General features: G+C 37.9%; 1 protein-coding gene across 1 annotated transcript in view; it reads left to right on the top strand.

Moving 5' to 3' along the window:
• RHOBTB3 (Rho related BTB domain containing 3) overlaps positions 1 to 9,558 on the top strand; it is a 61,601-nt gene extending 52,043 nt beyond the window's left edge. Inside the window, exons 11-12 of the mRNA XM_077765222.1 lie at positions 1,703 to 1,799; positions 6,825 to 9,558. Coding sequence (XP_077621348.1) covers positions 1,703 to 1,799; positions 6,825 to 6,940 — 213 coding nt within the window. The 3' untranslated portion in view covers positions 6,941 to 9,558. The remainder of the gene's footprint in view (positions 1 to 1,702; positions 1,800 to 6,824) is intronic.
• Positions 9,559 to 13,378: the final 3,820 nt, after the last annotated feature.

Here is a 13,378-nt window from a genome sequence, read left to right as displayed (position 1 = left end):
AATAGCTGCGCATTCTTATTCCATCTCTAAGATTACTCACATTTGTCAGCTAAAAGATAAGGTGAATTAAAATTGTTAAAATGTGACCTGGGATTAGCTGAATTAAAATGTCTTATGAAAAGTGTCAGAAATTGTGATTTTGTATAATGCAAATCAGAGGGACCTGTGAATTTGTATGTGAAAATATTCCCACATTATAACTTTTTAGAAGAGCAATACTTCAGTTCCTTCCTTAAGATTTAAGATTATAAATTTTTCTTCAATTTCTCATTACTTCTTGCCTATATTTTTGAATTTCTTAAAAGAGCTGTATTTAGCATAAAGGTGGGAACAACCTAAATGTCCATCAATAGATGAATGAATAAATAAAATGTGGTGTGTACATACAGTGGAATATTACTCAGCTTTAAAAGGAAAATGAGGGGCGCCCGGATGGCTCAGTCAGTTAAGGGTCCGACTTCGGCTCAGATCATGATCTCCCAGTTCGTCGGTTCGAGCCCCACATCGGGCTCTGTGCTGACAGCTAGCTCGGAGCCTGGAGCCTGCTTCAGATTCTTTGTCTCCCTCTCTCTCTGACCCTCTCCTGCTTGCACTGCCTCTCTCTCTCTCTCTGTCAGAAATAAACATTACGAAAAAAGGAAAATGAATTTTAATACATGCTGCAACATAGATGAAACTTGAGGACATTATACTAAGTAAAATAAAGAGAGAGAGCATAACTACTGTATAATTCAGTGTTTATGAGTTACCTGGAATAGACAAAATCATAGAAAATAGAATAGTGGTTACCAGGGCTTAGGGGAAGGGGTAAAAGAGGAGTTATTATTTACTGACTACAGAGTTTGGGATGATAAAAACGTTCTGGAAATAGTGGTGATGGTTGCATAATAACATGAATGTACTTAATGCCACTGATGACCTTAAAAAAGGTTAAATGGCAAATTTTATGTTACATCTATTTTACCGCAGTAATAACAAACAGAACTACACTCCTGTATCGAAGCTGCCTGCCACAAAGTTACTGTAATCTGAATTGAGTGGTTAGAGGGATCTCAGTGGACTGGCACCAAGGTTAAGATGTCATGGCCATGGTGCTTCAAGTTTCCCTTCCATTAGCTATTGAAACTCAGAATGAGAAATGTGCTGGAAATGCTGTTCACTGTCACAGAACATCCTAGTTAAAACCAACTGTTCAGACATAACCTTCTCAGAGAAATATGTATACATTGAGACCCATAGCCTTAGGTTGATGACGTTTCCTCCACGGTGTTTTCTAGGTTTGCTCCTCAGGTGAACGTGTACAGATTTGGCCAAGTGTGTACCTTTGTTAACCATAATCTTGTCTCTGTAACCCAGACAGAAGTGCAGTTGGTGAAGGCTGGGATCTTAGATTAAAAGCTTAAACCAAATCCCCCAGAGCCTTAGCTAGTCTTGTTAACCCCTGCTGTGGGTGCCTCTGCTTCAGGCATTTAGCCGCTCCAGCAGCAGGAGCTTGTTGTCCATTTGATTTGGTTTCTTCATGGCTGTAATCTTATGATTACATGTTGGTCATTCTCCCCTTCCTTTCTGCTCTCAGAGCAGCCCGAAACACGGCCACAGTGAGCGCACAGTGAGGCTCTTGTCGCAGACTGTGCTCCCCGCCTGGTCCCCCTGTAGATGGCTGTCGTGCCCTGCACGGTCTCACGCTTCATTTTTCTTGCAGTTTCACCACTCCGAGTGCCTCTCAACCTGGCTGCTCCATTTCATCGCCACGAACTACCTCATCTTCAGCCAAAAGCCTGAGTTTCAGGATCTTTCAGGTAGGTTGGCAATTACTATTTTGAGAAGAAAATTGAGTTCTTGGTTCTTAAATTTGAGACATAATTTGTAGGGATAGTAGTTGTTTAAAAAAAGTAAAAATAAAAAAGCGTCATACATTTCTTTAAATAGTGCAGGGGCTCCTGGGTGGCTGGCTCAGTTGGTAAAGCATCTGACTCTTGAACTCAGCTTAGGTCTTGTCACAGGATGGTGAGTTCTAGCCCCATATTGGGCTCTGCATAGGGTGTGAAGCACTTACAAAAAAAATACTCAGTGTGGTAATTGAGGACTCTCTACCTTAGAATCAGCTGGCTATACAAGTAGCTTGACCTATGTCACACAAGAAGTTTTCTAATGATTGTTTTATAGCTTCCATCCATTTTTAAATGCACCTTTTTTTTCTGAAGTAGAGAGATAAGGTGACCTCAGGTGGCATTTGATTGTGATTAAAGAGATTTTGGTTTTAATCACCTAAGTCAGGAGCAAAATTTAAATAGTACAGATTTCAAAAGGCTTTTTTTGTGAAAGAATTGAAACTATCATTTAGTGTTTATATCAGTTCTATTGTTCTGATATCTATATCTATTTAAGTATGTATAGGAATCCATTAAATTACTTGGGAATAACAGGTTTTTTATTGATGAATGTTGCAAAACTTCCCGACAGAGAGTATATATAATGTGATCTGTAAGGTAAATTATAAACATTAAAAACCAATCAAAGTGTGAGCTTCTGAGTGCCGCATAAGAAAAAAGAAAATGAGAACAAAATAGTCATCAGAGTAACAGTTTAGATACAGTGCTTTCCTCATGTTACCTAGAATAGGCTCAAGGAGTAATCAAGTTAAAAGGCAAAGGAAATTAAAGATCACCTAGTTAAGTAGTTTCAAACTCTAAACAGGGACACGTCCTTGGAGATAGATGCCTGAAGGTTTTCTGAGGTGGGGGCAGAGAGCAGGGAGTAGCTGAGGGAAGAAGGAAAGAAGAGCAGGCTGAAATTTGTACTTCATGGATGCCCCTGCTTTTATATCTTAGAGTTTTCCATAAAATTTTACTTGTAAAAGATAATCTGCTGCTAACAGATTTGAAAATCCCTGGTTTCTTTCAGCTTCTTGCACAGTTTAGGAAACCAGGAAACACAGAGTCTGTTTTTGGCAGATAGATTCAGTTAGTCGAAAACATTGTATGCCTACTGGGAGCCTTACATAGAATTTAGCTATTAGTGCAGTAGAGCAACATAATAAATTGAAGTCGAATATACATATTTACTAACCGTATACTTTGTGCAAGAAAGAAATAAACCATTCCATTCATAAAGATAAGGCATGCTTCTTGGTGTTAGCAGAGACATTCTTATACAGTTATTCTGTAAGAAGTCCATTCAAAGTGAAAGGAACAAATATTGTGATTTTAGAGCCACTTTCATCATGCTGCCTTAGGTCCCCTTCATTTGTAAAAGAAGAATAAGATTATTTTCCACTTACTGTCTTGTATAGAAATGTGCCACACATGGAGTACTATTAACATCCTTAGGAGAAAGGTGCTCCATGAATCTGTTGGGTTATACATTTTTATTTTATTTTATTAGTTATACAGTTGACTGTGAATTATGTTATGACTGCCTGGCAGAGTGAGAAGCAGGACTCCAGTGTGTCCTTTGAGAAGGCAGGGTGAGAAGATGAGGCTGTGTCAGTGATGGTCTTAGAATCCTTGAATGGGAGTTAAAAAGGTATCAGGAGTGTTCTGATTCACTGATTATCTGTTTATGTTCAGGACCTGCTGTGGTGTGTCCTTGTAGGCAGTGAACAAAGCCTCTGGTGGATAAGGGAGAATTTGCTAGTCTAACTTAGTAGTCACAAACTAGAAATCTGTGGGTTGAATGCAGCTGAATATAGTTTGCCAGTGGTTTTATTCGGGTTACTTTTTTTTAGTGGTCACCATGTAAAAATTGTAACATGACACACTTCTGGCTTCTTTGAAAAGTTGGAAGATCTGGTTACTCTGGACCCCTCTTCCCACATGGCCACAACCTGGAACTGAGCAAGTAGCTGCCCTTTTAAAGGAGCATGTCCCCTCCAGAGTATCCTAGTCACCTCTCCTCCTCCGTGTTGCCTTATACTTCAACTCTTTCACAGGGTCACTTGAAGTTGGAAGGGTTCTTGTCACCATCAATTTACAGGTCCCTTAAATAATTTCCCATTTCTGGTTTCAGAAAAGTATCAAATTATTATTGGAATTATGTGAACTCTTTTCTCTTGAATAAGAATTCTTCTTTGAGGTTGTTTAGAAATTGAAAAGTAAGAGTAGACAAGATGTTATGTTAATGCTGGCATTGATGCAACAAAACTTAGTCAAATAGCTTTAAATTTTAGATACATTTTATATGTTGGACTCTTTTGAAAACAAATAGCAATACACAAGAATATGAGTTACCCTTGACATTTATGGATTCATTATTCCCATAGTTTAATTTAGCCCAATATTATGTTACATATTATATATTACGAAGTTTTTTGGTCTTATTTTAGTTTTTGTTGGCTGCCAGAGCTTACCTGTGATAATTTTTCTCTCTGTTTTTTTAAATTGTAACTGAGGGAGTAGTCTTAGGTCTTCTTTTCTTCCTAATGAAACTACAACTAACTTCCTTGAGCTGCTAGACTGTTTCTTTATATCCAGGTCCTGCAGCCTGGATCAGGTCCTCATTAATCTGAATTATGATATAAGAGGTCAAACAGTAGATGGAGAAGTGGGAACTGACTTAGCAGAAGGAAATCTAAGTACCCACGGATGGCAATACTATGAGAAACAAGCTGGTTCACCCAGCAGAATATCAAGAAGCCTTAGAAATCTCAGGGACCAGGTATTTCAGAAAGCAGAATGAGGCTTGGGGCTGAAAGCAGTAGAATTAGTTGAAAGTTGATGAAGAAGCTTTTGCTGCACTCCATCTCACCCAGGCAGGCAACTCCTTCTCCCTCATCATCCTGGAATGGGAGGTTTATTCCTGGAGAAATTAAACCAAAAAAGTTATAGAATCACAAACTCCAGGTATAGCTGAGATTGGTTTAAGGAGCTAGACTGAAAACTTAGGAGTCATGTGTAATTGTGCATGTTGTACAGTAAGCCTCCAGCCTCTTCCTAGAATTTCTGGAAGCTGGGTGTTTGCCACCTTGACTCCTATACTCTAGGCATGAAATTGAACCATATTTCTCTGGTCTCAGAGAACAAATTTATAGGTACGTTCATTTGGGAATTCTCTCAGTGAACCCAACAAGTATCTGCTCAGTTATTCCACCAGTCAGTAAGTCCTACTCATGACCACAAGATATCCAAACAGCTTTCTAATATCTCACTCTTAAATGTAAGGAGACATCCGAGGATCTGCAGGTATTTTAGGCAGTGTCCAATATGGAAAATAGATACCAAAACCAAAATAAAATTAATAAAAACAGAAGAGAAAGGATTTAGAGGAACAAAGAATAGGAAAAAAAAACCCTTTAAAAATTATAAAATTAATATCTTGAAAGAATAAGAGACATAAATCCATAAAGCAGAATACAGTGTTATTTTAAAAAACAATATTTATAGAGCCAGAAAGTAGAACGATGATTGTGAGGGACTAGTGGGGACAGGTAGGGGAGAGTTGTTTAATGGATGTAGAGTTTTAGTTTTGCAAGATGAAAAGAGTTCTGGAGATTGGTTGCACAACAGTGTGAATGTGCTTATTTGTATACTTAAAAATTGTTAAGATAATAAATTTTATGCTATGTGTGTTCTACCATAATTTAAAAAACAATACAGGAATAAGAAATTGTTCTTGGAAAATAAAACAAAAAATAAAGGAGTTGAAACAACTATATACTAATTGAAAGATAAAGATAAGGACATCTCCCAGAAAGCAGGACAAACAGCTAAAGAGACAAGAGAGGAAGTTAAAAAAAAAACAAAAAACTGGGGTCAGTCCAGGAGACGAAGTATCTGAGTAATAGAAGTTAATACAGAATAAAACTAGAGAGAAAATTAGCAAAGAAATAATTCAAGGAGTTTTCCTAGTACCAAAGAACCCAACTCTTCGGATTGAAAGGATCTGCTGAGTGCTCGGTTTTTTGAGTGAACAAGGCCCATCACTGGGACATGCAAGAACACCGACTACAAATAGAAAAATCTAAAACTCTTAAAAGAACACAGAGGACTTACCAAGAACTATGAATCTTAATGGTAGTAGAGTTTTCAATAACTTTGGAAACTAGAATGCAGTGGAATTCTGTCTTCAACATCCTAAAGGAAGTTTTCAACGTAGAATTCTGTACCAAACCTAATTATCAGTTGTGTATGATAATAGGATAAAGAGGATCAAGATGTTGCATCACAAGCAAAGCCTCAAAAATACTTCATATGTACCCCTTTTTTCAGGGAGCTAATAAAGGTTGTGCTTCACTAAAACTAGAAAATAAACTGAATGAAGGACCTAGAGTCTAAGAGTGGAGGGATCCAACACAAAAGCATGAAGCAGGCCTAGAAGGCAAGAGGGTGCAGGGCACTGAGGGCTCTCTGAGCCCTGAGGGCAGGGCTCTGAGGAAGGGAGATCTCCAGGGCAACCACAGGACCAGCAGCTGGTACCAGAGTGGTTAGATTATCTGGTGACTGTGGTTGGGGGAGAATGGAATTGAGTGGATGTTAAAGAGTTTGGAAGGAAAAGTCAGCTATAAAGAAAACTAACTAAATGAAAACCAAGTCTGTTATCCTCTCCAAGAAAAATTAGTCTTATTTGGGAGGGTAAAGAAAGGAACATAAATACTACTTGATGAAGCCATGGGCAAGATGTATATTATTGTAAATCACATAATATAAATCCTGATGACTGATTTAACCAAAATTGTGCTAAACAATTTTGGAAGCATTGAGGGAAAGGCCGAGGATATATAGCAGAACTTGGATCCCGTTGATTAAATAAGGAATCAATAGTTACTATCTAAACTTGATCCAAAATAAAGTATTTGCGATTAACATTGTTTTTTCTAAAAATTTTAGTGGAAGAACGCAGTTTTGTTGAAAAGCACAGATGGCCATCGAATATGTACTTGAAGCAGCTTGCGGAATACAGGAAGTATATTCACTCCCGGAAGTGTCGTTGCTTAGTAATGTAACCCAGAGCTTTTATATACATACACTTTTTATTATTATTATTATGAAGAAGAATGGGATACCTCTGTGTTCCAGTAAGATTCTGTGACTGAAACCAATATGGGCGTTAAAAATAATTACCATACAGCTCAATGTGTTTGTTCTCTGGAAAAACAAAACAACAACAAAAAAAACTACTATTGTGATCTTAAAAGGGAACAAAATATACTGTAGGCTAAAACTAAGGCATCATCACCCTAGTCTATAAAGCTGTTGTACAGCTACTTTTTCCCTTTAAGATGCCCTGTTGCTTTAGTGATACTAGTACCCTTCCCAGTTAAGAAATGTTTAAATTAAGAAAAAAAATCATGTAGGATTAATTTTAAAATTTCATCATGTCTGATTAATTGTTCTATTAAAATAAAGGGCATTTTAAAGACCCAGTAGGACTATTTCAATAATGAAAAATCTAGGGTAAAGCTGATCAGTCTGAAATTTTAAGAAATAGAAAGTTGCATGGAATTTTGAAAGTGAAATGCCATGTGGTTTCAAATCACTAACAAGTTTTGAACCATCGTGAAAAAAAAATTATTTTTCTGTGGATAACCCAGCTGAGCCACGTTGTCTCCTCTCTGGATTCTGACTGGGCAGGAGAACCTACACAGGGCTGGCTGTAAGGCCATGTAACCTTCGTAGTCACAAGGGCCCATGCTTGGTTCAATGCTCTGCCATTGCCATCTTGAAATTCTTAATAATATTTAAAGAAAGGCTCTGCATTTTCACTTTGTACTAGGCCCCCAAATTATGTGCATCTCCTGGTAGGATATGTACTGTATTTTCATGCTCAAACGTCATTCTCTCTGAAAGCAAAAAAGAGTCATTGACATCAAGGGAAGAGAAGGAGGCTTGCTGGAAGGAAAAGATCACTTGGGGTTTCCCATCCTTGAGGAAGTCTATGTCACTGAGGGCCTCTGCTGCCACCTCCATGGGCAAGGGAGGTGTGCCTTGTGTTGTCTCCGTGTTGGAACACTCACAGCTCTGGCTCCGTAACAGCTGAACAAATGCTTTCTTGATCATCCTGAGACCAGGATGTGAGTAAAAGTGACTGACCGGTGTGGCTTTAATGCACATTTATAAAGATGCTCATAGGAAGAGATGCTTTCTAGAGAATTTGTAATCAAAGACTCAAGAGTTTTTTGTTTAATAACTTACTAAGCTTAGGATGACAGCAGCTTGAATTGTTTGAATTCTGAGGACCGAAGGTTATTTAATGAGGAGTAGCCTAAACCTTGTCCTTCAAGATAACCCAGTAAGTTAAAAGAAAGGCTATAAATCAGAGACTCATTACATGTAGAGAAACTAGTACTAGGATAGGATTATACTTTCTCTTGTATCACATGTCAACAGAAATAATTACATCAGAAGCTCACAAGCCGAGAGATGGAATACCAGATTACTATTTACTGTTAACATCATTTTCATTTGTAATTCCGTATTGGTATATAATTTTCTTTTTATTCCTAATGACTTTCGAGGACACCTAGTTTTTCCAGCTACTCAAAGGTTTAATTAAACAGTTTTATACCATAGTATTAGACATAATACTATACAGTTAGTCCTTGGATGTATATCAGCACTGTTAGAGTAAGACCGTAAAAAAGCCCTATATATATATATCTTCTAAGAAACCTGATTTTAATTAGATTGTATTGATGAAGGTTACTGGAATGCATTTTATGTTTTTTGCATTTTGATCAGTTGAGTTAATCAACTATTGGCAAATCCCATTTGGCAAAGATAAGCATTGTAAAGAATAAATACTATAGTAGATATCTGGAAATTCATATTTAAAGTCTTTTAAAACACAATGACAGTCTTATGTTCTTCCTAAGTGTAGTTTTACCCCTGTGTGAATTACAGCACTTAAAATTCTAAATTAGTAACTTTTAATCTAGAAAATTGAAAAAATATTAAGTTCTAAAGCAAAATAAAGTATTTCTCGAAACTACTGTCTAACATTTACAAAGACCATAGATACTTTTTAGGTTGTTTGACCTGAGTGGGAGTTAGGATTGAAGCTGGTGCTCTGGAGTATTGAGCATGTAGTTTTTATTATGAAAGTTCTTTCACAAATGTATGCTTTGTGCTCATCTCTGCTTCAACATATTTACCAATCATTTTAATTAGAGAAGATACTGTGTGGTAGAACTAAGGCCTTTTCTTTGTGGGCCAGGTTTCCACCTTATATAACCCTTTGTATACTTCTGACTACTCTCTGTTCATATTATAAAAGAGTAGGCTTATAAAATAGATGTTTCAGTAACGTAACTGAAATTCTCTCTGTCCAAGCCAGCATGGTGGCTTCATATCGGACAGTAGCAGAAAACTGAAGAATTGGATGAAATTTAATTTCTAAGGCAAATGAATTTTTCAATTGTAATTTTAAAAACTACACTACACTGACATAGTTAATTAGAAAAAAAATTTCCTCAAGAGTACTTTATTTAAAGCATCTGTTTAACTCAATCTTTAATAATTTTGCTAAGAAGGGTATGTGTGTATTTTAATATAGCCTGACTTGGATTTATATGTTTTTAGTTTTAGTATTTAACATTTTGTAACAAATAAACTTTTTTTAAAACAAGTTTAACACAGTGTCCTGCAGTTATTTTTACCTTGGATGTTGAAATGCTGAAATAAATTTGGGAATACTGCCTGTGTTTTTCAAGCATAATTACGTTTCACAGATAATTTCCCTTATGTTGTTGATGCCTATGATGAGATAAAAAAATTATATTGCCTTTAACAGCTGGTGCTGGCATTTCTCTTACCAAAATAACTGCTTTTATTTAGAAGAATGCTTTGGTAATTATTTAGCACACAAGTGAGCCCTGTGGGATTGAGTGTTGGCTGGGGCCAAGACTTGAGAAATAAGAAGCCATTCTGCATAAAATAGAGTTAAGAACTTGGAACTTTACAACAAAATGAAAAGGCAAGCCACTGAATGGAAGAAGATACTTGCAAATCATTTATCTTATAATGAGTTAATATCCAAAATATGTAAAGAACTCCTATGTCTCAATAGCAACAAAACAAAATAAAACAATGTGATTGAAAAATGGGCAGAGAATCTGAATAGAGATTTTTTTCCAAAGAAGACATAGGGTCAACAGGAACATGATAGGATGTTCAACATCACTCATCATCAGAGAAATGCAAATCAAAACCACTCTGAAGTATCACATTACACCTGTCAGAATGACTATTTCCAAAAAGATGAGATAACAAATATTGGCAAGGATGTGGAGAAAAGGTAACCTTCATGCAGTGCTGGTGGGAATGTAGATTGGTACAGCTGCTGTGGAAAACAGTGTAGAGGTTCCTGAAAAAATTAAAAACAGAACTACTGTATGATGTTGCAATTCCACATTTGAGTATCTGAAAAAAAAAAAAAAGAAAATGCCAACTGGAAAAGATATCTGTACCTCCATGTTCATTACAGCATTATTTACAACAGCCAAGACATGGAAACAACCTAAGTGTCAATGAATGAATGGATAAAGAAAATGTAGTGTATATACACAGTGGAATATTATTCAGCCATAAAGTATGAAATCTTGCCATTTGTGACAACATGGATAGTCCTTAAGGGCATTATGTTAATTGAAACAAGGATAAATACCATGCGAACTCACTTATATGTGGAATTTTAAACAACAACAGAAGCCACCAAGCTCATAGATACAGATAACAGACTGGTGTTTACCAGAGGTAGAGGCTGGGGATTGGGGATGGGTGAAAAGGGCAAAGGGAAGCCCAAAAGTATAAACTTCTAGTTATAACATGTCATCATCGGATGTAATGCAAATTATGGAAACTAGTCACAAGAAAAAAATTGTGACCGTGTGGTGATAGATGGTAACTAGACTTACTGTGGTGATCATTTCGTAGTATATACAAATATTGAATCATTATTTGTATACCTGAAACTAATAATGATGTTACATGTCAGCCATATCTCAATTTAAAAAAAAAAAAAAGAGTGTGGAACTTTCCATGGCCAAGGAGGTCAGATAGGAAGAGAAGAAAGATGAGGCAACATAATGTGAAAATGGAGTGTGCGTTATATAATACAATTCCTCCCCAAGTCACCAACTTGCCAGTAAAGTCTACTAAACAAATAAAGGCCTCTACAGTTCCCCTGGAATTATGGTCCTCCCACAAATATGACCTGGCAACACACTCTCCCAGATGACCCCTACTGCCTACAGAAGAACTTCCACAGTCTGCACGGCCTGCATGGCCTTTCATAACTAGCCCCATCCGTTCTGCCTGGACACGTGGAATCCAGCCGCATCGACTATGTACTTGCACACCACTCACTCTTCCCATGGCTTGGATTGGATTGCCATTCCCTATACATTTTGCAGACTCCTGCAGATCCTGTAAAACCCCACTTACATATCATATCTCTTTTGCTCTGTAGGACTCAAGAATTGCTTCTGCCTGTGAGTAAGAATGAATTGCTTCTGCATGTGTCTTTCCTTAGCTCTTTATTCATGCCCATTTTATGGCACATTTTGCATTTTAGATACTAATATATTGGTGGTTTCTGGCTATAATTTAAGGGCAAGGACCATGTCTTGATTATTCTTCACGACCACCTCCCCAACCCTCCAATAAGCATGGGACTGACATAGACTCTGTGAAATAAATAGCCCTGAACAGGCCAGATTGCTTCTTTTGGAACAATAATCAAGAACTTGTTAATGCAAGTGAGTAATACCCTCACACTTGAGGCTTTCTTTGTCCTGTGTCAGGAGTAGCCAGAGTTAACTGGCGTGTGGGACTTGGAGCCACCATTGTGGTTGACTCTCTGGGGACTTGATGAACAGAATGAAAGAGTGAGAAGTGCTGGACCATTGAGAGGGATGCAGAACATATACAAAATGGTCCTGGTGACACCTGCCTGGGAGTCACCATTGGAGGTCAGCAGAAAGATGAGCTGGGGGGACAGAGAGGTTTCTGTTGTGAATAAGAGGGGAAACTGCTCCCAGTGCTGCACATGTTTGCATGCAGATGATCCTATAACTGCATGTAAGTGATTTCCCTGGGTGGTGAAGCTCTGTTCTCAAACTCTTGGTTGTCCTACTTAAGTGTCAGAGCTTGATGTTCTTAGAGGCTGAGCTTAGCCCCTCATCTATGCCTATCTTGTTTCTTCATGCCTCTTATTTTTGTTTCCAAGAATGAGTGTCCTTTTGTTTTATTTTTTTTTCCTCTAGCAGCCACATCACCACTAGAACACCTTTCTCTTAATACTTACAACTTCTGTGATTCCAGAGTTGCCATGGTTAAGTCTCTGACGTCCCATGTTCAAACAGAACAGTTCAACAGCCAAGCATTATTCAACAGTTTCTCATTCTTTTTACTTTTTTATTGTTAACTTTTTCTAACAGGTAACATGTCTGTGGGGTTGAAAGTTGAAAACAACATAAACAATATACTTTGGGAAAAGAGCCCTTGCTCCCATTTCTTTCCCTTTATCCTATTTCCCACATTCCCCATAGGTAATCACTCACATTAGTTTCTTAGGCATCATTACAGTATTTACTTATGTGAATATGAGCAATGAAAATGCACATTCTCATTTTCCTCTGTGGTAGACAGAATAATGACTCCCCCCGCCCCCCCAAATATCCACATTCTTAACCCCACATGTTGAAGACCGGCTCCAGCCAGGGTCCAGGGGTCCCTGAAGGATGGACGGTGTGGGCTAGAGAGAGAGAGAGAGTGAGAGAGCCCCGAGAGCCTTTCTGGTCACCAGGCAGGCATCTCCACTCTTGACTGGGGCTCAACTTTATTTTATCATTAAATGTTTAGGGGATGACACAGAAATGGCATTTGCCTTAGACAATGATTTCTGATAACAAACTTCTTTGATATGTAAGAATTTCCCAGAACATAGATTTGTAGAAGACTCATGCATAACCTTTATCAATAGTGATTGAGGTAGGGGATTTAGATGCTTATCCTATGGGGAAGGAAGGTATCTTTAGCACAACAGACAATGTTTTTAGCATAAAAGGGTGATGTTACTTCTCTGTGAGCAGGGGTCAAACAGGTCGTTCAGGAAACACCTCTGCTCCCATAATCACAAAAGAAGGAGTTCCTCAATAGGTTCCTTCACAGGGAGCAAGCAGCATATTCAAGGCCAGAATAAGTCACTCCAAATACTTGATAATAAATGCCTTGGGGGGAGGCGGCTAGTGCCCCAAGCAGAAACAATTGGGTGGGGGTAGATATCTGCCCTTAACTCTAAATTAGGCCCTTTGTCTCAGGACCAGACTCAAGCCCCCTTTATTATGTAAGCCTTTCATCTGCAAGGCCTTTTGGAAGAGCCTTTTAACAATCATCCACAATGTTTTCATCTGAAATCTCTTTGGAAAAGGCAGGGACATGCC

This window comes from Crocuta crocuta, unplaced genomic scaffold (genome assembly GCF_008692635.1).
Source record: "Crocuta crocuta isolate KB4526 unplaced genomic scaffold, BGI_CrCroc_1.0 scaffold645, whole genome shotgun sequence".
Taxonomy (NCBI): Eukaryota; Metazoa; Chordata; class Mammalia; order Carnivora; family Hyaenidae; genus Crocuta; species Crocuta crocuta.
The sequence above is the reverse complement of the archived record's forward strand: the minus strand, read 5'-3'. Positions and strand labels throughout refer to the sequence as shown.